Source organism: Cygnus olor, chromosome Z (genome assembly GCF_009769625.2).
Source record: "Cygnus olor isolate bCygOlo1 chromosome Z, bCygOlo1.pri.v2, whole genome shotgun sequence".
NCBI lineage: Eukaryota > Metazoa > Chordata > Aves > Anseriformes > Anatidae > Cygnus > Cygnus olor.
In genome coordinates, this window is record NC_049198.1 from 49,006,470 (window position 1) to 49,031,587 (window position 25,118).

General features: G+C 46.1%; 1 protein-coding gene across 1 annotated transcript; it reads left to right on the forward strand.

Annotated features, from left to right (window-relative positions):
- Positions 1-10,889: 10,889 nt before the first annotated feature.
- LOC121062147 (E3 ubiquitin-protein ligase Topors-like) lies at positions 10,890-15,906 on the forward strand. Its single transcript, XM_040541811.1, has 3 exons — positions 10,890-10,899; positions 11,774-11,917; positions 13,831-15,906. The coding sequence occupies exon 3, from the start codon at positions 13,915-13,917 to the stop codon at positions 14,887-14,889; it is 975 nt and encodes a 324-aa protein (XP_040397745.1). The 5' UTR covers positions 10,890-10,899; positions 11,774-11,917; positions 13,831-13,914; the 3' UTR covers positions 14,890-15,906.
- The last annotated feature ends 9,212 nt before the right edge of the window (positions 15,907-25,118 follow it).

Here is a 25,118-nt window from a genome sequence, read left to right on the forward strand (position 1 = left end):
GATACCTTTGGCTTGGCATGTATTTGAGGACTGAATCTGAGCATAATCACACACTATGACAGGGATAACCGGGAAGATTTACTTTATCTGTCCTGTGCTTAACCACTTTCAAAGCCAGCTACTCTTCACTATTTTGATGAAAAGTCAGCCTGCTCTAGTATGGCCTTCTGTGTCTTCTCATATGTATGAGTGGGAGGAAGAAGGACTTATGTCTTAAAAGTAGCTATTTAAATTACTTTAGATTACAATAGATTCAGTTACAAGGGACCTTCAGAGAACATCACGTCCAACTGCCTGACCGCTTCAGGGCTAACCAAAAGTTAAAGCATGTTATTGAGGGCATTACCCAAATGCCTCTTGAACACTGACAGGCATGGGGCATCAACCACCTTGCTAGAAAGCCTGTTTCAGTGTTTCACAACCCTCAGCAAACTTGCTGCAGATGCATTGAACTCCTGCTCTAGACCATTGATAAAAATGCTGTGCCGTTCCTGCATGTCCTAGTGACAATGCTAGTGACCGTCCACCAGCAAAGTGTTCACTACACTCTTTGACCCCTGCCATTCAACACATCTGTGGCATCTAGCAGTGCAGAAAGTGTGTTCCTCGATCCAGGGAAAGTTTATTCTGCAGAGCTGAATGTGAAGCACCAGCCTTCTACACCCTCTGTCCAAGTTGAGGCTGTGACTCCGAAGCCTGAGCTGGGCAGGTCACCTGCATCTCAGAGAACCTCAGCAGGGACAGACGCTGCTTGTTCAGAAGGCCCCAGCAAAGCCAGTGGATGCTTCATGTGGGTGTATGAATCAGAATGCAAGGTCCAATGGTAGAAGTAGTGCTGTGGCTTCTCTCTGGAGAAACAAGATGATAGGGCTTTAAACTAGAGTCCAAGGGGGAAGGGGATAAAACCAGGCATGCCGGTGATGAGCTAAGGGATGGTGCGCAAGAATCAGAGGGACTGTGTGGTAGTGAGGCTCTTCAGTCAGCTACACAAGGTGCTATGTGTAGGGAGGCGCATTTGAAGTGCTTCTACACAAACGCACGCAGTATGAGGAATAAAATAGATGAGCTAGAAGTCTTGGCCCAGTCCTGCAGCTACGACATCGTCAGCATAAGCGAAACCTGGTGGGATGAGTCCTGTGGCTGGTGTGTTGCAATAGATGCTTACAGGCCCTTCAGGAGGGACAGGCAGGGTAGGCCAGGTGGCGGGGTGGCAAGGTATGTGAAGCATGGGCTGGACTGTGTGGAGCTTCAAGGTGGCGATGGCAAAGTTGAGAGCCTCTGGGTAAGGATTAAGGGATGAACAAATAAAGGGGATGTCGTTGTGGGAGTCTATTACAGACCACCTGGCCAGGACGACAACGCCAATGAACTATTCTTTGCAGAACTAAGAGATGCCTCGAGATCAACTCCCCTTGTCCTAATGGGGGATTTCAACTTGCCAGACGTCAACTGGGATCACCACATGGCTGACATGAGCAAGTCCAGGAGGTTCATAAAGCACCTAGATGATAACTTCTTGGTGCAGGTGCTAAGAGAGCCAACTAGGAAAGGTGCCCTCCTAGATCTGTTGCTGGAGAACAGAGAGGGTCTTGTGGGAGAGGTGGCAATTGGCGGCCGTCTCGGTCATAGTGACCATGAAGTGGTTGAGTTTAGAATTTATGGTGACAGAAGGAAAACTGTCACCAAATCTTCAGCCCTGGGTATGGGGAAAGCAGACTTGAGGCTGCTCAGGGAACTAGTCAGCAAGGTCACCTGGGAAACTGCTTTTGAAGGCATTGGCATCCATCAGTGCTGGTCAGTCTTTAAACACTGCCTCCTAAAAGCACAAGATCAGGCGATTCCAAAATATCGGAAGTCAGGCAAGCGGGGCAGAAGGCCGGCCTGGCTGACCAGGGATCTTCTACTGGAGCTAAGGCGAAAAAAGAAAGTGTACGGCTGCTGGAAGGAGGGTCAGGCAATGAGGAAGGAATACAGGAATGCTGTTCGTGTTTGTAGGGAGAAAATTTGTGTGGCCAAAGCCCAACTAGAGTTGAAGCTGGCCATGTCTGTGAGAGACAATAAAAAAGTTTTTTTTAGATATGTGAACAGAAAAAGGAGAACCAAAGAAAACAGGTCCGCTACTAGATGGGGAGTGTCTCCTCACAGACAATGACATAGGTAAAGCAGAGACGTTTAATGCCTTCATCACCTCTGTCTTCAACACTGATGATGGGCTTCGGGACCCCCGGTGCCCTGAGCTGGAGGACCATGACGGTGGGAATGACAAACTCCCAACTGACCCTGAACGTGTGCGGGAATTGCTGCTCCACCTGGATCCATACAAGTCCATGGGTCTGGATGGGATTCATCCCAGGGTGCTTAAAGAGCTGGCTGACGTCATTGCGGGACCTCTCTCAATTATTTTTCAACGATCTTGGGAATCTGGAGAGGTCCCATTGGACTGGAAGCTGGCAAATGTTGTGCCAATTTTCAAGAAGGGTAAGAAAGAAGACCCTAGCAATTACAGGCCTGTCAGTCTCACGTCAGTGCCTGGTAAAATTATGGAGAGGATGATCCTTGAAGTTATTGAAGCGCACCTGGGGGACAATGCAGTCATTGGTCCCAGCCAACATGGGTTCATGAGGGGTAGGTCCTGCCTAACAAATTTGATTTCTTTTTATGATAAGATCACCCATCTAGTCAATCAAGGGAAACCAGCTGATGTGATCTTTTTGGACTTCAGCAAAGCTTTTGACACGGTTTCCCATGGGATCCTACTGGACAAAATGTCCAGCATACAGCTAAACAAAAACATCATACGATGGGTGAGCAATTGGCTGACGGGCAGGGCTCAAAGGGTTGTGGTAAATGGGGCCACATCTGGCTGGCAGATGGTCACTAGTGGGGTCCCTCAAGGCTCCATTTTAAGGCCAGTCCTCTTCAATGTTTTTATAAATTATTTGGATGCGGGACTAGAAGGTGTTTTGAGCAAATTTGTCGACGACACCAAACTTGGAGGAGTTGTGGACTCGGCTGAGGGTGGAAAGGCCTTGCAGAGAGATCTGGACAGATTGGAGAGCTGGGCGATCACCAACCACATGAAGTTTAACAAAAGCAAGTGCCGGGTCCTGCACCTGGGATGGGGAAACCCTGGCTATATGTACAGACTGGGCGACGAGATGCTGGAGAGCAGCCCCGTGGAGAGGGATCTGGGGGTTGTGGTTGACAGCAAGTTGAATATGAGCCAGCAGTGTGCCCTGGTAGCCAGGAGGGCCAACCGTACCCTAGGGTGCATCAAGCACGGCTTCGCTAGTCAGTCGAGGGAAGTGATTGTCCCACTCTACTCTGCGCTGGTGCGGCCTCACCTCGAGTACTGTGTGCAGTTCTGGGCACCACAGTACAAAAAGGACGTGAAACTGTTGGAGAGTGTCCAGAGGAAGGCGACGAAGATGGTGAAGGGCCTGCAGGGGAAGACATACAAGTAGCGACTGAGGTCACTTGGCCTGTTCAGCCTGGAGAAGAGGAGGCTGAGGGGGGACCTCATTACAGTCTACAACTTCCTCGCGCGGGGGGGTGGAGAGGCAGGTGACCTATTCTCCATTATCACCAGTGAAAGGACCCGCGGGAACGGTGTTAAGCTGAGGCAGGGGAAGTTTAGGCTAGACATCAGGAAGAGGTTCTTCACTGAAAGGGTGGTTGCACAGTGGAACAAGCTCCCCAGTGAAGTAGTCACTGCACCAAGCCTGTCTGAATTTAAGAAGTGATTGGACTGTGCACTTAGTCACATGGTCTAAACTTTCGGGCAGACTTGTGCGGTGCCAGGAGTTGGACTTGATGATCCTTATGGGTCCCTTCCAACTCGGGATATTCTATGATTCTATGATTCTGTGTGCTGCTTCTTTAACACAGTACCTGTTCAGAGCAAGTTGCAAGAGTTTGCTTCCCTGCCGTGCACTGTTCTGTAAGGGTTTCTGCTGAAGGACAAAATGTAATCTCAAAGCTTGAAGTGGGGGAAAGTGACACCCTTGTAGAGGGCTATCATCATTCTAAATCAGTATGGTAATTAATAACAAGCAGAAGACCCCAAGTATGTGCATGTTGCTTTCTGTGGCATTAACCGTGAGCAGAAGAAAAACATGCTTTCTGAAAAGTATGTGCTTTTGATAGCTTAATTTAAAGCCATGAGGAGGTATGGTGTAGAGGAAGTGCTGTGCTGTAGCTGAAGGATGGAAAGTTTGGGTGAGCTGCAGAGGTATCAATTACATCTTTTGCAGATAACACAAAACAGGGGGTGAGTGGCAGATACTCTAAAGGGTTGTGCTGCCATCCAGAGGGATCTCAACAGGCTGGTGAGATGGGCTGACAGGAACCTCATGAAGTTCCTGTTAGAGGAGAAGGGCAAACAAGAGGTGTGAAGTCCTGCACTTGGGCAGACACAAGTAGATGCTGGATCTTGCAATAGACCTTGAATTAAAGATATTTTTTCCTTGATGAAACTTTCTGTTCATATTTGGAGACTGAAGTGGAGATTAAATGGAAGGAAAACTTTGGCATGATCATCAAAAAAGCAGTAAGATCTTCATCCCATGTTATCTCTTTGCAATCCCTACTGGATGCCTCATGAAATTCAACAAGGAGAAGTGCAAAGTCCTACATCTGGGAAGGAAACAACGCAGGGCAGGGGCCAGCACATGCTGGGGGGGTGGCAACCCAGCTGGAAGGCAGCACAGAAGAGAAGGACGTAGGGGTCCTGGTGGACACCAAGAGTAACATGAGGCAGCAGTGTGCCCTTGCCACAAAGAAGGATAATGGGCTGCATTAGGCAAAATATTGCCAGCCAGTGGGAGGACATGATCCTTCCCCTCTCCTCAGCCATGGACCTGGAGATAACCTTAGGGATCATCCAACACATGAGGAAGCAGTAGGTGTAGCTGCAGTAAAGTGGGGAGAACGCAGCAGTGGTGGGGATAGCAACATCAAGACATTGGTAGCAATTTGGAGACTTTTCCTGTATGTTTCATGCCTTTATTTGTTCAGTGTCTGATAATTAGATTCATACAACTGATGAGAGTCTCCAGGTACCCCTAGGGGGCTGGTGCTTGCCCCAGCAGCTGGCCTGCCCCTGGTCTGCCTGCTCTTAGGGCACTGCCTTAGTGTCACTGGTGCAGTGTCCTCTTGGGGGGCAACAAAGGGTTGTGGGAGGCAGAGGCCGTCCTTCTGGGGGCTTCCCCCCCCCCCCCCCCCCACTGTGTGAGTGGTCTCTGCCCTGTCCAGCAGTGTAGGGACTGGCCACAGGACTGGCCACAGCCTCCTCTGCCTCTTTCCAGGGCACTTCGTCCCCAAGAACGGGAAAAGGGACAGAAGAGGGGTGGCTGAGACCCCCATGAAGAGCAGTAGAGGAGGTGCTGGGGAGCTCCTCTGCATTGTCTCTGGCAGAGCTGGTGGCGAGGAACAGGGCAGGAGTGGGAGACTCTCCCAAGGACACAGCAGGTCCAGGGGAAGCTGCAGGGCTGTCTTCCTGTCCCATGGCAGCACAGAAGTCCTCTAGGCTCAGCAAATGGCAGTCCTCTTGAATACATTGGTGCCCAAAGTCAATAAGTGGGTGAACAAACATTGCTGTGTGACTTTTCAGAAGGAGTCCCAGCAGCCTGATCACGACATTTTATTGCAGCCTGAAGGTGCTCAGACTGGACATCATGAGGTCTTCCACCACATCTGCTTGGGAATTCTCAGCCCCAAGATGTAGCTGCAGTTTGTGGTGCAGCCAAGGCAGCAGGGACTGGAGCAAAGCTGGGTAGTCTTGGAAAAGTGATGCCCAGATGTGGGGTTGGAGGCCACACAGAGGAACACTGGGCAATGATCCCACAGCCAAAGGCTGGGATGCTGAAGGGTGAGGGGGGCTGTGTGCAGCTGGGCTTCCAGGAGCTCTCCTTGCATGGTTGTGTGCAGTGGTGCAAGTGCTGGTGCAGGCTATGGCAAGTGTTGCATATGAGGATGGTCATTGTGATGTCCCTGAATGGCAGACAGTGATGTTTGCAAGTGATGGATTGTGACTGTGTGGTCGTCACTGCTGATATGCAGGTGCATAGTCTCACTGTACCAGCTTGTGCCCGCACTCCAGCTAAGCGTGGTTTGCAGGTCTGCAGTGAGGAGCAAGGGTTGCCTTGGTACTAGCGTTGTGCTGTGGGAGTTGCTGGAGCAGCTCTCAGGGCCCTTCCCCAGAGCCAGCAGAGCTGCTCCCACGGCCCTGCCTGGTTCAGGCAGCCAGGGCACCCGGGAAGTGATCTTGGAAGAGCAGAGGTGAGCGCTGTGAGGACATGTCCCCCTGGTCAGCTGTAAGGGTTTCTTCCTTGAGGGACCTGGACAATTCTTCCACCACTCCCCAGCTCAGCCGATGACCTTGTCCTCTCCTCCCTTTCTAGTGTGACACCAGCTGCTGCAGCGCCAGCGGGAGGGAGCAGCTTGTCATCCCACCTCTGCCCAGCCCTTCAGAGCACAGGGAGAGCATGGCCACAGTGTTGGATAAGCGCTGCCCAATCTGTCTAGACACGTGGAGTGATGCTGGCTATGTACTGCCGTGTCTCCACCAGTTTTGTTTTGAATGCATCCAGCGCTGGGCAGAGAGGAAGCCCAAGTGCCCCCTTTGCAAGGGGAGAGTGACCTCCATTGTGCACTCAGTGCAGGCGGACAATGACTTTAAAGAACTGACCATCAGACCACCTGTGGAGGCCTTCGTCATCATCCGCCATAGAAGGAGAGCTCCTGAAGGCCCAGCCACACACAGCCCCTGCCTCCCTGCAGCATCTCGGTCATTGACTGCAGGATCTGTACCCAGCTCTTCTGTGGGTGCCATTCAGGCCAGCACCTGGGCATCGCTCTTCTGAGACTACCCAGCTTTGCTTCAGTCCCTGCTGCCCTGGCTGCGCGGAGAGCTGAGGCAGTTCTTTGGGCAAGAAAGCTGGGAAGCAGCCGCAGCGGAGGGTGTCATCATGTCCTGTCTGCGCCTCATTGGCTTGGATGAGAATGCCCTGATCTGGCTGCTGTGGCTATCTCTGAGATGGCACACAGTGATGTTTGTGCAGAAGCTTGTTGACATCATTGTGCACCACTGCAGCAGGGAGGCCCGACGTCTGCTGGGCCTCCCGGACTCCAGCACTGCCTCTGCAGGGACAACTCTTGCCCCTGACCTGTCCTCCCCTCGCATCCCCACTGGATCCAATGCAGAAGAGCTTCCCAGCAGCTCCACAGCTGCCCTGCATAGGGGTCCCAGCTACTTTCCCCCCACCCCTGTTCCCTCCCATCCCGGGGGAGGGGGAGCAGCTGCAGGAGAAGTGTGGTGAGGCTGCAGAAGGCCCAACCGCTCCCACTCAGGGCATACATCGCTCATATATGGGGCTTTGGTGCCCGCAGCAGAGGAGGGCTGGCAGGTGCCCTCATAAGCAGGCTCATAGATGACACTAGGAGGGTGCCCCGGGATCTGGCAATAGCAGGACCATGCCAGCAACAGGGGCACTCTGCAGTCACCAAGGAGATGGGGGGGGCGGGGGCACTTTCTTTAGTATTCCAGACCTAATGATCAGATAATAAAATAAAAGCATGAAAACTGATGAAAACTGTAGAAAAGTCTCCTAAAATGCTGAGACGAGCGACCCGGAGATGTAGAATGCCCATACTTGAAGATATTCAAAACTCACACGGACAGCTCTCTGAGCAAGCTTTTCTAGGCTTGATATTGTAAAAGTTGGTCGAAGAAACTCAGTTAGGAGTTTTAGAAAGCAGGCATTCTTTAATTGTGGTGCCAGATGCACAGGGGATCACTCCACCTATAGTGCGTGCTGAATTGTCCAAGCTACAGGGGTTATAAACAACCAACACATAAATATCTGTTACATTCCCGGGAGATTATCAACATATCCATACCATTTCCCGTAACTTGTTAAAAACGTGCAAATGTCCCTGAATGTACTGGTGGTCTTCTGAGGGTCTCTGGTAGTCGTTGGTGGTCTTCCTCACTACGTTCACTGCTTGTTCTTGTGCGTGCCGAGTGCATCCCGCTCTTCCTTACCTTGCTGTCCCTGCTCAGCCATACACACTGAGCCAGATCACCTGCACACCCACAGACGTGAGTACCTCACTGCCTGGTCACAGGCACGTCCTTCAGGAATGGGCTATCTTCCCCCTCTATGTCCTTACAGATCAGGCTGGATAATTACTGAGGTGGCACCAGAGACACAAAGTTTCCAGCCTGCCCTCCCTCTGACCAAACACAAAACACCCCAATTTTGGTTGCGTTATTCTGTCATGAGGAGAACCTGGAGACAACATGCTTCAGATTTGGTCCTGTTGCACCACTCAGATCACCACCACATGCCCTCCCGCACCCCAGCACCCACCCCAACATGGGTTAATTGTGGCCCACCCAGGAGGGCAGGGCGAGGCATTTAATGGAGGGAGGGGCATTTAAGAGGGGGAGGCTGATAAGTATGGAGCTTGCAGCAGTACAAGGACCAGCAGGAGGAGGAGACTTCACCTGCAGCTTGAGGTGCCCTTGCAGAACCTCTTCGCTCCTCTGCAGACTGGAGAGGAAAGGCCGCTTCAGGCTGACAAGGCCATCTTTACTGGCAAGACCAGCCTTCGGGAAACCCAGAGGCCAGGGTGAAAAGCTTGAGCAAAGGTGAGGTATATGTGGTGGAGGAGTCAGCTCAGGCAATCTGGGCAATCTTAAGTCTGTGGGCCCTGATGGGATGCACTCATGAGTGCTGAGGGAGCTGGCAGATGTCGTGAGGACACTTGATAATCTTTGGTTGATCATGGGGGCTGGGAGAAATGCCCTAAGACTAGAAGAAGGCAAATGATATTCCTATCTTCAAGAAGGGCAGGAGGGACTGTCCAGGGAATCCAGGCTGGTCAGCCTTATGTCAATGCCTGGGAAGGTGGTGGAATAGCTACTCCTGGAAACCATTTCCAGGCAAATGATAGAGAAGAAAATTGTCAGGAGTAGTCAACGTGACTTCACCAAGGGGAAGTCGTGCTTTACCAACTTGGTAAAATTCTGCAATGAAATGGCTGGCCAGGTAGGTCTTGGGAGAGCAGTGCATATTGTCTTTGCTTACTTCAGTAAGGCCTTTGATGCTGAGGCACAAGATCCTTATAGACATGCTAGTGAGCAGACAGTGAGATGGAACAAATACTGTCTGAACAATCAGGATGAGAGAGTGGTAAGTGGTGCAAAGTCTGTTTTGAGGGCCAGTAACTAGTGCCCTATTCCAGGGGTCAATAGGGGTCTGCTCTTATTAAATATCCTCATTGATGATGTGGATGATATGCCAGTGTGTACCCTCAGCAAATCTGCTGACAACACAAAACTGGGAGGAGTGGCAGATACATGAAAGGATCATGCTGCCATCCAGAGGGACGTGGACAGGCTGGAGAAATGATCTCACAGATCTTGAAATTCAACAAGAAGTTCTTCATCTTCGGAGGAACAACACCAGGCACTAGTACATGCTGGGGTTGACCCAGCTGCAAGGCTGCATAGAAGAGAAGGCTGTAGGGGGCCTGGTGCACACCAAGTGGAACAAGAGCCAGAAGTGTGCCCTTGCCACAAAGAAGGCTAATGGTAACCTGAGTTGTGTTAGGCAAGGTATTGCCAGCAGGTGGAGGGAGGTGATCCTTCCCCTCTCCTCAGCACTGCTGAGGCCACACCTGGAGTGCTGTGTCCACGTCTGGGCTACCCAGTACAAGAGAGACATGAGCATAATGGGAAGAGGCCACAAAGCACAAGGCCACAAAGGTGGTGAAGGGACTGGAGCACGTCTCCCATGAGAAGAGGCTGAGGGAGCTTGGCCTGTTCATCCTGGAGAAGAGGATGCTCAGAGGGCAATCTCCTCAATGTGTATCAGCAGCTGCAGGGAGAGTGCAAAGAGGATGGAGCCAGGCTCTTTTCAGTGGTGCCTAGGGCAAGAGGCAGTGGGTGCAAATTGGAACATAGGAACTTCTGCCTGATCATCAGGGAGTGCTTCTATGCTGTGCGGGTGACTGAGCACTGACACAGGTTGCCCAGAGAGGTGGTGGAGCCTCCCTCCTTAGAGATATTCAAAAACTGTTTGGATGTGGTCCTGGGTAACCTGCTATAGGTGGCCTGCTTGAGCAGGGGTTTGGGCTAGATGGTTTCCAGGGATCCCTTCCAACCTCAGCCATTCCGTGTTCTCTGACTGTGAAAATGCCGACTCATTGCAGTCCCTGCGTTTCAAGAGAGAGTACCACTTGTGGGGAATGAAAAAAGTAAGTGAACTGGAGGAAGACCTTTTTCAGCTCCAAAGATGGTATTTCTCACCAAAACAGTTTTGGACACAATGGATGTAAGATAAGCAGGCATTCAGTGACATTCATGTAGTTTTGGGAATCTCAGCAACTGTGGGCTGTAAAACTGGTTTTCTTCCAGCGCTGTCCATACAATTTGTCAGAAACTCTCTTGAATCATAATTTTTTGACAGGTTCCTGTCTTGGTGACTGAGTTGAGGCTCTCCACCAGAATACTTAAGTTAATGTGATAACATGGCTCTTTTTAGTGGTGCCCAGCACCTGGACGAGAGACAAGGAGCACAAGGTGAAACACAAGAGATTCTGTCTGAAGAGGAATCTCTTCTTAACTGAGCATGCAACTAACATACTTTGCTTGGAGAGGCTGTGGTTATCTCCATCACTAGAGATTCAAAAGCAATGCTCCTCTCCCAGCACATCTACCCCATTGACCTTTAGAACCATAAGGCACACAAGGAAGCAGTAGGAAAGTAGAAGAAAGCAGCAGTGGTGGGGATAGCAACATCAAGACATTGTTAGCAATGCAGTGACTTTTCCTGCAGTTTTCTTGCCTTTATTTTTTCAGTGTCTGATAATTGAGGCTCTCTTCCAGAATACGTAAGTTAATTTGATAATGTCCAGCGGTGTTGGCACTTAGCAGTGGAGGGTCAGAAAAGTCAGAAATAGCATTTTTGTTAACTTTGGGTAAAAGTCACACTTGGCTATGAATTAAGTTTCACCCCTGGTGTTTAAGTGTGTTGTGATTTTTGCAGAATGAATGGTGTTGGGTTCATCCTGTCTGTAGTCACTGAGGTACTGATCCTGCGTCACTGCTGGAGGTATCTTGACATTGCTAAGAAGTATTCTAAAATTTTCCCAGAGGTACCCTAAGAATTAGATTAGTTATACCTGCCCTTCTCACTCCTATATACTATCGTCAGTCAACAAATTACGCTTGGATCATAAGGCACAGCACCAGGATCAGCAAGATTAATATATTTTTTGTTACATTTTTGTCTGCACAGTAGCCCATCATTACCTTGAAAAGCTGTGTTTGTGCAAGCAAAGGAGGAGAACAACACTTCTTACTAGGGAAAGTGTCTAGGGTGAGACTGTATTGCTACCAGAGTGGAATTTATAAAATAGTTCAGTTTGATAGGACCTTCAAAGATCTTGTCCAACTGCCTGAGCACTTCAGGGCTATCCAAAAGTTAGAGCTTATTAGTGAGGACATTACCTAAATGCCTCTTGAACACTGACACGCATGGGGCATCAACCACCTTGCTAGAAATCCTGTTCCATTTTTTCCCTGCCTTCATGGTAAAGAAAATTCTCCTAATTCCAGTCTGAACTTCCCCTGGTGCAGCTTTCTCCTGTTCCCAGCCCTGTCGTCGGTTTCCAGGGAGCAGAGGCCAGCACCTCCCTCTGTCCCTCCCCTCCCCGGGGAGTTGCAGATAGCCAAGAGATTGCCTCTTGGCCTCCTCTTCTCCAGACTGGACAACCCGAGTGTCCTCAACTTCTCACAGGACGTGCCTTCCAGCCCTTTTATCAGCTTTGTTTCCCTCCTCTGGATGCTTTCAAGTACCTTGACACCTTTCTTATATTGTGGAGCCCAGAACTGCACACTGTACTCAAGGTGAGGCTATACCAATGCTAAATACAGTGGGAGAATCATCTCTTTTTGGCTGTCTAGCTGTGCTGTGTTTAATGAACCCCACATTGTGGTTTTCCCTCTTGGCTGGCAGGGCACGCTGCTGGTTCATGCTGAGCCTGCTGTCACCAGCACTCCCACGTCCCTTTCTGCTGAGCTGCTCTCCAGCCACTTATCTCCCAGTCTGTACATCTGTTGGGATTGTTTTTCTTCTTTTTTTTTTTTAATATAATTCTCTGCTTTTTTATGCAGTGCCCCAGAACCTAGAAGGGACAGAGAAAAGCAGAGAAGTAATACTGCTTTCCCTACTGGCTGTGTTGCTCCTGCACTTCTTCAGTGTTGTCTGCTTTTTCTTCCCCTGGGGGGATTATCACCACCTCTCCATTAACTGTAGAGGAAAAATAGACAATTCAGGTGTAGATGTCTCCATAGTAAACAAATCAAATTAACTTAGATTAATTTCACTTCTCTAGGACTTTTCATTTTGTCTTTTCTGCAACCATTAATTTATTGCATTTCCTATGTATTTTCCTTTAAAGTTAGTATTTACTATGTAGAGCTTTCTTGTCTGTTCTTGGTGCCCTTTGTCCAGTTTCTGAAGTAATCAGAAAATGCTGTACTTATGTACTGACATTGTGTCTGTCAGTGGGTTTGGGCCAAGTGCCACTGACACAAAAGAGAAATGTTTGTACCACCTGTTCAGTCCAGGCAAGCAGTTTCTACATTCGAGGTGCAGAAGACTGCTGAGGGAGCAGAAAAAGTTCCTCAAACACCTTTGTTTAAAAATTTAATTCTAAGACAATGAGTGTTTCCTTCATTGTGAGTGGGTTTGATGACTAGAGCATCAGAATCAGGATGAGTTCTGATGAGTACGTTGAGGGAACTGTGGTGATTTCTCTAGCATTATGTTATAGGCAAGCATCTAGCAGGGACTGCGAAGAGAGCGCACTGTGATGCTATGAGTGCCCTTTTATTGACAGTGCCAAAGCTTTGCTTCCACTGGCTCTGCATTTAAGTCATCAATTGTGAACATAAGGCATCAACTAGGAACAATTCTTTCATTCATTTCTTGGATTCTTTAATTTCATTGCACACTTTGGTGGAGAGGTGTTGGATAAAAAGTGAATTCTTTCTCATACGTTGAGGGAAATATCACTTTTGGGAAATTGTTTTTGTGGAGCAGCTCGGGTTTGTGAGACCTGTTGAAGTTAAATAACCTTCTGACTAATCCTTGCAAGAGGTGTGTACAATTGCTACAGTGACTTGACTGGGCCCTAGGAAGACAGGGCCAGCCAAGGCCTTGTCAACTGTCGTGAAACTTGGAAGTTCATCAGAAGCCAAACGATATGGGGGGGGGATGGAGTGAACAAGGGCATTTTGTAGGATGCCCCAGACACACGTGTAATGGTGCAAGTGCTGATGCAGGCTGGAACACTGCTAGGGCAAGTGCTGTGGGTGAGAACCAATTGTAATGTCCTTGACTGGTGGATAGTGATGTTTGCAAGTGATGGATTGTGACTGTGTGGTCATCGCTGTTTATCTGGGCAAGGTGTCACACAGTCAGTTTGTGCCTGTGTCCCAGCTGAACTTTTATGTGAAGTCTGGAGTGAGGAACAAGGGTTGCCTTGATTGTGCTCTTGGTCTGTGCTGCGTTTTGCTGTGGGAGTTGCTGGAGCAGCTCTCAGGGCCCTTCCCCAGAGCCAGCAGAGCTGCTCCCACGGCCCTGCCTGGTTCAGGCAGCCAGGGCACCCGGGAAGTGATCTTGGAAGAGCAGAGGTGAGCGCTGTGAGGACACGTCCCCCTGGTCAGCTGTAAGGGTTTCTTCCTTGAGGGACCTGGACAATTCTTCCACCACTCCCCAGCTCAGCCGATGACCTTGTCCTCTCCTCCCTTTCTAGTGTGACACCAGCTGCTGCAGCGCCAGCGGGAGGGAGCAGCTTGTCATCCCACCTCTGCCCAGCCCTTCAGAGCACAGGGAGAGCATGGCCACAGTGTTGGATAAGCGCTGCCCAATCTGTCTAGACACGTGGAGTGATGCTGGCTATGTACTGCCGTGTCTCCACCAGTTTTGTTTTGAATGCATCCAGCGCTGGGCAGAGAGGAAGCCCAAGTGCCCCCTTTGCAAGGGGAGAGTGACCTCCATTGTGCACTCAGTGCAGGCGGACAATGACTTTAAAGAACTGACCATCAGACCACCTGTGGAGGCCTCGGTCACTATCAACCGTGGAAGAAGAGCTCCTGGAGGCCCAGCCACACACAGCCCCCCTCGCCCTGTAACATCCCAGCTACTGACTGTGGGGCTGGTGTCCGATGCTCCTCTGGGTGGCATCCACCCCCTTCTGTGGGCATCCATCTTCCGAGACTACCCAGCTTTGCTTCAGTCCCTGCTGCCCTGGCTGCACCGTGAACTTCAGCGGCTTCTTGGTGTTGAGAATTTCGAAGCAGATGTGGTGGAGGACCTCATTATGTCCAGCCTGGGCATCTTTGGGCTGCAAGAAGATGCTTTAGTCCAATGGCTGCAGTTCTACCTGCGAAGCCACACAGTAGTATTTGTTCAGCAGCTCATTGAGTTCACTGTACATCAATGTGGTTGGGAGGCACATTGTCTGCTGAGCCTAGATGACTCTGATGCTGCCATGGGGCTGGAAGACAGCCCTGAAACTTCCCCTGGGCCCTCTGTGTCCTTGGGAGAGTCTTCCACTCCTGCCCTGTCCTCCTCCAGAGCCAACACAGAGGAGCTCCCTAGATCTTCCACTGCTGCTCCTCGTGGGGGTCTCAGCCACCCATCTTCTGTCCCTTTTCCCATTCTTGGGGACAGAGTGCCCCGGGAAGAGCCAGAGGAGGCTGTAGCTGGTCATTCTGCTGGTCAACAGGGCAGAGGCCGCTCACACAGGGGGGGGCAACGAGCTCCTGGAAGGAGGGCCTCTGCCTCCTACAAATCTCTGTTGCCCCCCTAGAGGTCACTGCACCAGTGACACTGGGGCAGTGACCCAGGAGCAGGCAAACCAGGGCCGGTCCAGCTGCTGGGGCAAACACCAGCCCCCCAGGGGTACCTGGGGGCTCTCAGTAGTAGTATGAATCTAATTATCAGACACTGAAAAAATAAAGGCAAGAAAACTGCAGGAAAAGTCACTGCATTGCTAACAATGTCTTGATGTTGCTATCCCCACCACTGCTGCTTTCTTCTACTTTCCTACTGCTTCCTTGTGTGCCTTATGGTTCTAAAGGTCAATGGGGTAGATGTGCTGGGAGAGGAGCATTGCTTTTGAATCTCTAGTGATGGAGATAACCACAGCCTCTCCAAGCAAAGTATGTTAGTTGCATGCTCAGTTAAGAAGAGATTCCTCTTCAGACAGAATCTCTTGTGTTTCACCTTGTGCTCCTTGTCTCTCGTCCAGGTGCTGGGCACCACTAAAAAGAGCCATGTTATCACATTAACTTAAGTATTCTGGTGGAGAGCCTCAACTCAGTCACCAAGACAGGAACCTGTCAAAAAATTATGATTCAAGAGAGTTTCTGACAAATTGTATGGACAGCGCTGGAAGAAAACCAGTTTTACAGCCCACAGTTGCTGAGATTCCCAAAACTACATGAATGTCACTGAATGCCTGCTTATCTTACATCCATTGTGTCCAAAACTGTTTTGGTGAGAAATACCATCTTTGGAGCTGAAAAAGGTCTTCCTCCAGTTCACTTACTTTTTTCATTCCCCACAAGTGGTACTCTCTCTTGAAACGCAGGGACTGCAATGAGTCGGCATTTTCACAGTCAGAGAACACGGAATGGCTGAGGTTGGAAGGGATCCCTGGAAACCATCTAGCCCAAACCCCTGCTCAAGCAGGCCACCTATAGCAGGTTACCCAGGACCACATCCAAACAGTTTTTGAATATCTCTAAGGAGGGAGGCTCCACCACCTCTCTGGGCAACCTGTGTCAGTGCTCAGTCACCTGCTGCAGCGTGGAGATCTGCTCCATGTGGGACCCGTGGGCTGCAGGGGGACAGCCTGCTCCACCAGGGGCCTCTCCCTGCACAGGCCGCAGGGGAACTGCTGCTGCCTGCCTGGAGCACCTCCTACCCTCCTGCTGCACTCACCTGGGGGGCTGCAGGGATATAGCTCTCTCATTTCTCACTCCTCTCTCCCAGCTGCTGTTGAACAGCAGTTTTATTTTTTATTATTATTTTTTTTCCTTCCAACTGCTCTCCCAGAGGCCCAACCAACGTCACTCCCTGGCTTGGCTGTGGCCAGCGGTGGGTCCCTTTTGGAGCAGCTGGAGCTGGCTCTGGTCTGACATGGGAAAGCTGCTGGGCTCTGCTCACAGCAGCCACCCCTGCAGACCCCCTGCTATCAAATCCTTGCCACATACACCCAACGCAGTCCCCCTGAATCATTCTGAACAGTGCATCTGGCACCTCATTCCCTGGTCAGACCATGTTTTGAGCTTGAAAAACTATGTTTTCCTCAGTAAAACGCCTGAGAACTTGCTAAGCTGCCAGCAAAACCAAAAGAGAAGTACTTTCTGAGGATGATGCTAAGGGTGTTTTTACCCAGCATAGATCAGAAACCTAGGGCTTGTGCCTAAAGCTATCCCATTCCTGTTATTAAATCTGAACCTTGTGCATAATCACCTACTGAGCACTTCTTTGCAGTGAAACAGAAGGTGCAGCCACATGATTAAATGATATCACTTACCTTTTTTTGATACCGTTAAAGAGGGTTGAGGTATTTGTTCATTTTTTTATGTCAGACAAAAAAAAAAAAGAGAAAAAAGAAAAAAAAGAAAAAAGGAGAAAAAAAGAAAAAAAAGAAAAAAGAAAAAGAAAAAATAAAAAAGAAAAAAAGAAAAAAAAAAAGAAAAAAGGTCACTGCACTGAGTTTGAGGACTGTAGGCCTAAAATTGTTACACTTGTATTTGGTCACTCATATTTGACTGAGGTTCGCTGTTGTTTTTGTAATATATTAAGGGGATCATTTAATATTTCCACAAGCCTAAGGCATAGCATATAAATAGATTTGTAATGTCCAAGCCCTTTTTTTAAAATGGAAGCATAATTGTTGATCAAGAACATTAGGTCATTTAACAACAACGTTCACCCTATGGACTTTATCAGGACAACTTTATGCAACTTTTTTCTTTTATTAATAAGATGACTGTTTGAAAATAAAACAGGTAAATCTTTATTATAAAGTCCACAGTTATAATAGTGCTGAGGAAATATGAAGTTGTATTTCCTAGATTTGCAGAAAAAGGCTGGAAATTACAACTATAATTTTAAAATAATAAATTGCATCCAGTTGAACTTAAAGCATTAGACCTCTATGATACGAATAAATCAGATCTAGGAGAAACAGTAATCATAACAGAAGACAAAAGACTCTTTAACCTCATAGTAGTAACAATAATAGTAGCAGTAAGAACAGATGCTTCAAAAAATGAATATATATATTTTTTAATGCATAACTAGAACTGAAATAACGTTAGTGCTCTGAAGACCACTTGTTGTTTAGATTTGGAAGAGAGGTAGCCACAAAGTTCAGAAAGATCAAGGATAGTGAAAGTTTTTTAACCGTATCATTGTCATCACTCAGTCTGGTACCTCATACCACTGCCATTGCAGTGCTTCTGAATTCAAGAAAATCCAGTGAAAATGAGATAAACCATATTGTGCACCTTTCTGTGTTTTTCTCCCCTCATATCCCATCAAGTTTAACGATTGTAATACTTGCTAATAACATCCCATGTTGCAAAAAAACCCTATTCCATAATGTTTGCAAGGACATTAAATCATGTGTGTAGGATTCAGGTGAGAGTTATAGACAGTTCCTGGGCTGAAGTGGAGTCTCAAGCTGTGGCAGAAGGGGATTTAACCCTCCAGTAGTTCACATGAAGGAGTTCTCTCTTCATAACTCCTATGTGATACTCTAGAAAGATAAAACTTTCAAATTGGCTCAATCTGAGTAGTTCATTCAGGCACTTCATAAAACATACAAAAGCAGATCCAAGATGATAAACCAGGGAGAGTACAGTTTACCAGACTCAAAAGAATGGAAAGTCTGTTTACTCACAACCCTGTTTGTGGCTGAGAGTTTCCTATATGATTTTTCTCTATGGAGACTTCTTTCCCTGTCTCGCTCTTTAGTGCAGGCTGAGATGTAAAAGAAATTTTTCCAGCCTGAGGTGTATTAGGGACTTTAGGCAAATTTTCTTTAGAGGTTATGAGAGGAGGCTGAAAGAATTTTAGTGGATAAAATAGGCTAATGAGCACATGAAAGGAAGCCAAAAGGATTTCAGTAGATAAGATAGGCTAACGGGGATGTGAAAGGAAGCCAAAAGAATTTTAGTAAATAAGACAGGTAAGGGACACGTACTATATCTTCCGCTACCTATTCTGCAAAGAAACTGAGGCAGGAAATTCTGGGATTCCTCACGATTAACAGTTCCTGATAGAAAACAGGAAACACATTTCAAGAAGCAACTGAAACCGAATCTGCAGTTTAAGCAGAAGCTGAGAAGCTTATGCGTCTGTGCTGAGACGAGAGGTCAACCAGCGGTGACAAGGAAGATTCACTAATCTTCAACCCCACGACCCCTGGCGACCACTACCAGAAAACACTGCGCAAGCGTGGATAGGAGGAATCTATGAAAATGACTCCCTGAACTAATTTTAATACAAAGCGGAGATAGGTCATGCATATGTATAGGCGTCTCGAGAAACTTCATGCATATGTAACTCTTCACCACATATAACCAAGGCAAGTGCCGCGTTGGGGTGCACACGACTTTGGTGGGACTACTCCTCGTGCTGCCCAGCACTGAATAAACATACCTACTTTACAGTTTTACTGATTGTGGAGTTTGCTTTCTGCATGTCAGCTAAACAGAGAAGTGCTTGGTTAAATGCTAATCTCACTGTTGCTCTCTTTTTTTTTTTTTTTTTTTCTGTACACCTTCAATTTTCCCCTTTATTAAAACCGATTGAATTAACAAAAAAAAGAAACTTTGAGAAAATTCATTGAACATAATCTCACCTTGAAAATATCACCTACTAGTATTCTTAAAATTCAGACAAGTGGAAAAAAGCACAATCCCACTATCTGCAAATTATAGCTCCTCTCTGTTATTTCCATTACTTCAGTCTTGTGAGACAAGAACCTCAGCACTGTAGCTCCAGATAAGGCTTAAAAGTAAGATATATCCCTGGTTACAGAAGGTTTACTGTAGGAAGTCAGCATCCTACCAAATTTGTAGTCAACACTTTTTCATAGAAAAATGTGCAGCAGTATACAGAACAAATTGAATAAACCGTGGGAAACTACTCCTTCCATGCTCCAAAGACTCGTTCTGTACTTCTTGCAGTGATAAGTGAATTTGTTTAGGATTCCTCATCCTAAGGAATGGTAATACCTTCTCACAGACCATTGTTTGTCCTTTACTGGCTGCAAAGTGTGTGCAAATTTCAGAAAATGTTGCCTAATTAGTTGATGTGTTCGTGAAACCCATGCTGGTTTTCTTGCCCTAATAAGCAAGTCATGCAGATAGAGAAAATGTGATTTGAGACATACATTTAATTAAAGTGACTGAGATTGTCATGGTTTTTCTGCTTCGTCAGGAGTTGAATTCATGACAGAAAAGAGACTTTACTCCTTCAGGATCTTTTGGAAATAATTTGATTTGTGGGGATAAGGCTACACAATCTGTTCACTAACAGAATATATTCCACTCTATCAAGAAGTTCATTTGGAAAAGGCATTATTCAGAGATTCTGTTGCTCCTTAGAAAGGAGGGGTTATAGTAACTTGATGTACTTTGTTGTGCTTCCACTGGCTGGAAGATGATCTGATGTTTCAAATCTCGGTTTAATTTAGATGAGGAAGCTTGAAAACTTTTCAGGTAATTCATAATAAGTGCCAGTCATCCAACTCTTAATTCAACACCACAAATTCCTGTTTAAAAAATCAACTCCTAAAATATTGCTTAAAGGAAATTGGAAAATTGGCCTGAGGGATGAGTTGTGAGTTGTTTGGTGCATACCTGGTATACCCTTATCTATTTTTTCCTTTTTCACGTCTGAAATTACCCCTGAGAGCTTAAAGGTTTCACTTTTTTTTTTTTTTTTTTTTTTTTTTTTTTTTTAATCAAGCACTAACAATCCCAGAAGCTGTGATGTTAGCAAAACACAGTGGGGCTCACAGTAGAATCAAGAGAAATGTCAGCACTGAACTTGTAAACGCAGGTGATACAATACGAAAGATTTGGGTAGCATATAGCTTCAAAGGCAGACAGTATACCAGAGTGTTACACCATGGTTGAGAAACAGCAGTAAAACCAAATTCTGATGAGCTTTGTACAGCAATGCTTTCTTTTTCAACAGAATTTCCTCAGTTAAGTATTTCTTGATTGATAAAAAGATTCAAAACACTTTAAAAGCAAACAAATTTTAGTAACATAAATAGATGCAGTTAGAGAAGAATTTTTTGATGCCTGTTGGTGAGGATGAGCATTGGTCTTAAAATGTTCCAATGCATTTGCAATATGCAATTCTGAAATCCTGGTGAAAATAAAATCCTTTACGGTATGCATAAACTGAAAGAGATGAGCATACAAACATGCACATAGAGGGCATGACTCTTGAACTGAGTGAGTCTATGCTGAAACAAGCTTTTAAAGAAAGATATGTGGAGACACCTTTTTTCACAAGAAAAGATTAAGAGCACAGAAAAAAACCCTCATTCCCGATCTCACTGAGAGCTCAGTAAATTAGCATTCAACAGATTTTCTATTTCAGTGCAATATTTTCATTTTAGTACTTCTGCTATCATTATTCATTGCATCACAGACCTTTGTGACTGTGGCCTGGAAAGCTGCACAGGAACTAGTTTAATTGGAAATATTGTGAAACCAAAAGATATTTTGGCACTCAAAGTATTTATATTTCAAACTAACTATCACAAACAAGTGTTTGGTTTTAATAAAGCTGTTACTAAAGGTTATTTGCCAGCAGATAAAAATGCGTACTTTAGTGAACAGAAAGTAAAAGTGAGACTGCTCACACTACCTTTTATCTAGAAGTTACAGAGAAATAAATGTTGTGGTTATTTTAACATGTTAAAACTTTATGGGCTTAATGTTTGCACTTGCAAATAAATGGACAATTATTAATCAATTAAACAGGCTTTGTAACAATGCTTACCAAGATTAAGTCATATGGTGACAGTACAGATATAGCATAGATAGATGAAATAGGTCCAACAGAAAACAGATTGAAAGTTGCCAAAACATTTTTTTTTTCCCCAGTGCATTTCAGTAGTGGTAAAATGAATAAATGAACTTGAGAAGTTTGGAGGTTTTTGCTATGTTTTGTGTAGATTGGTCCTAATAAAATAAGGACACAAAAAAGGACACTGATAATACTCCCTATCACAAAAGGACACGGGACAAAAGGACGCTGACAATACTCCCTAAGATGCTGTCTCCACTGACAGGGAGACGTGAAGTAGACAGCCCTCACAATCTGCAAATTTAAACAATTAACAAAATGTAATAGTTAGCATAAAGATTATTTTACAGTAATGGGACAATCTATGAGAATGGTGACTGGAATTGCAACACAGAACAACAACAACAAAAGAAACAAAAATAATCCACCTCGCTCCCCAAAAAAACTCTTAATCCTCCAGAAAAATCCCAAACCTCTCTCCCTTTTTTCATTGTCTCAGTAATGAAGAAAGGGAAGCTGGCTGCTCAGTTCCAGAAGCATCCTGACATGTTTGGAGGTTCTCCAAGAACTATATGCACCTTCTTCACAGCACCCAAATGTATTGTATGCCTAATATTCTGTGCAAATTTTCGATAGGAGTTAAGGGTGCACCAGTGACCTCAACATTTTGACCCCTCTTTTCTCCACGCGTCTAGCCACAGGACTTGCTTTATGGTACACGCACCAAAGCTGGACTCACAATCCTCATCAAAACAGAGATGACCCTCGAGGCAGCAAGCTGCAAATGCATGTGCACAAACAGAGAAGTACCTTTTGCCAAATCCATCAACATATTAGTGTGAAAAAATGGAATACAACGAGGTGTCAGAGCATTTACATTTCATTCACACCACTAGCAGTCATGCTGTAAAAATGTTACCACCTAAGTGGTCCTGGAATGAATGGCATTATAAAGGTTTACTAGGAGAGAGTGCAGCAAAGCTAGAAAGCTTTCTGAGCATATTCTGCAGATAAAGATGTTATCTTTTGGATACGAAGCCATATTTCTCACCTCAGAAGCACTTGGAGATCTGTGGGATGACCTGCCAGCAGTCCTACAGAAAATCTTTATTTAGAGAGACAGAAACATAAGCCTGCGGTCTGCTGCGGGAGATGGACTGTTACGTGCATGTGAACAAATGCACACTTGTCACACAGCACAGCAGGTAAACAAATGGGCACCACCTGCCTTAAGGAAAAGCCCCAAATCTGTACATTATTTTCAGTGAGGCATTATTTTTGGTTACCCCTAAAAATCTGTCTTTGAAAAGGGGTTAGCAAAGAAGGAGGTCCACAGACTCAGTCCATCATTTCCAGTGCTACAGCTGATCTGTTTACAACTGGGGGTTAGAAACCATGAAAGAGCTTAACCGGTTTGTCTTTCCCTAGAGAGACACCTCCCCACCATCGTAACTGCAGGGCTCAGACATTGCTTTCAGAGGTCACAGCTGCACACACAGCACACATTACTCCCATAGACTGTGTCCCCAGCCTGTGGAGTCAGGAATCCCCTACATGATTTATGATCCTAATCTATTTCTTTTGTCTGATGTTGTTAAAATAATGATGCATCTCCCTGTTGGCATTTTCATTCCCAGATATTACATCACAAAAGATATCATTATGGTCTTAAGTAGTATACAAGTCTAAGAATCAAAGAAGAACATCCCAAACACATAAAAACAGACAAAGACAGGGAGACTGGATTTCTTATTTAATTTAAAACACATAAGTATTTTTACAGAGTAAATGAGTATTGACGGTTATCCTGTCAAAGGCAATGTTTTGTGGGCTGGAGTATATCTTCCTAACACAGAGATTGATTTAACCACCTGAATGAATAAAAAAATAAAATAAAATAAAATAAAATAAAATAAAATATAAAAAAATGAGGAAAGTGAGAAAGAAACTTGCACGTGCTTTGCCAGGTGCAGTGTCTCCACTAGCCAACAACTACCATTGGAAAGCTGCTAAATTCTTGGTCCTCTTTAGAGAAGACCTGGAGCTGGAATGACAAGGATGGTGTCTGGTGTTGTTCCTGGGATCTGGGGGTCTGGATCCTTGTCTTTCAGCCTGTCCCAGAAAGCACCAGGCTATTTTTTGCAGGCAGACTTTCATGGTGGTGCACCCTCCTTGGTGCAGAGGGGTGGGCGCCTCTCTCCCACTCCCATCCCTCACTGTACCTGGGTCTATGGCATTCAGCACCCCTTGCAGTGGGAGGAATTGCGGTAGTGATGCTCAAGCCTGTCACAGCCTTTCCAAATATCAGAGCTGTAGTCTCTGGAGGTGTCAGCACTATTTTTGCTTTCCTCTTAGCTCGATACCACTTGAATCAGTAGAGTTTTGTTCCTTTGGATGAAGCAGCAGATGGTAGCTATTTGGGCTTGGAAAAAAAATCAGTGCTGAGGAGTAGGTGCCGTTTGCTATAATACAGGCTCAGCTTCCTCTCATACGGCTACCAGAGTGACTATACTTGCAGGGTTTTGTTGGTGGAGCAGAGGAAATCAGTGGAGACCATGACTGCAGTCTTTTCCACAGTCTCCTCCATGCAGCAGGCTGCATGAGGTCTCCATGCTGGTGGCTGGATCAGTGCAGCAGAGAGGTGCCCAGAGTGATGACCCTGGCAGCAGCTTTCCAAATTGTTGAGGAATTTAATTAGAAGAGTAAGATATAGAAGTAATTTTTCTTCCCTATTGCTACCGATGCTTATGCATATCAGCTCCTACAAAGCGGAAAGTCAATTTGTTCAGACTCTTATCTTTCCTTTACTTCAGGGACCTTCTGGTTTTGAGAAGGCTACTCCGTGCAGGACTGTGGCAGAGGACAACATGCATATAGATAGACCTGATAAAATTCATTTTTAAAATCATATTTTGCTTTCCCCATTCAGATATCAAACAACCAACTGAATGGATAATAAAGGCTAGTCAGATGTCTGTTAAATCAAAAACATCTGGTCAACATAATAAAACAGAAGCAAAAGTTTCTCTCTTTCCAGCTAAGGTGCTTTGTACGGCAGCTGGCATTTCTAGGAAGGATCCAGGAATGTGTGATAAAAATCCTAGAGCATATGAACTCAAGGATTGTTTGTAGCAAACACGTTTCCTTTGATGCTGATGTTTTCAGAAGAAAAGGTTCTAGCACTTGATGGAGCCAGATAATTATGTTTGGTTCTCTGCCTCCAAATGAGTGGGAGGTATATTTGTGTGACACTGTAGCAAGTGAAAGCAAAGATATATTTTTGTAATACCCATGGCCTACTTCTAATTGATTCATACATCACATGCTTCTCCCTTTGAAAAGCAGCTACAAGAAACTCACCATCTTAAAAAAGGAAATAGAAATAACTACAGAAGAGAAGAACAGCAGGGAAGAAATACTTCTCTTCTTTCTGTGACCTGCCTGCTTGAAGAAGTAAATATTACATATTACCATACCATTTGTATTTGCCTCTGCTCTAGTCTGGTACAAAGAAATGTCACAAAATGCTTTCAGAGGAATTCACTGAAATAAGCCACATACTCTGTGAGTACTGAAATCTGCAAAACCTATTTTGGAGGAGAGTACTTACTGTTATGTCCTGTGACTGTAGCTTGCATCTCAGATCTCATCTTTGAAAACAGATGAAGTTTCCAAATGCATGATAGGCTCTTCATTTGAAAGCTGCAGACTCATTCTGGGGAGAATCAAACAAGCTGCATTGAAATAAGACTCAACAACAGCTTGTCCCTTTATTTCAAGTGTTTCTGAGACCATAGTGTAAGAGCAGAAAACATAAAGTCATCCTGCCATTGTTTATAGAACATGTACATTGTTTGTAAAAAGATGTCAGTCACATTAGATAGGCCCTCTGAATTAGTCCATTATGTGACAGCCTAAACCAAATACAGAATGAGAAATTTGTGTGGAAGTAGCATTCCAGCCCAGAAA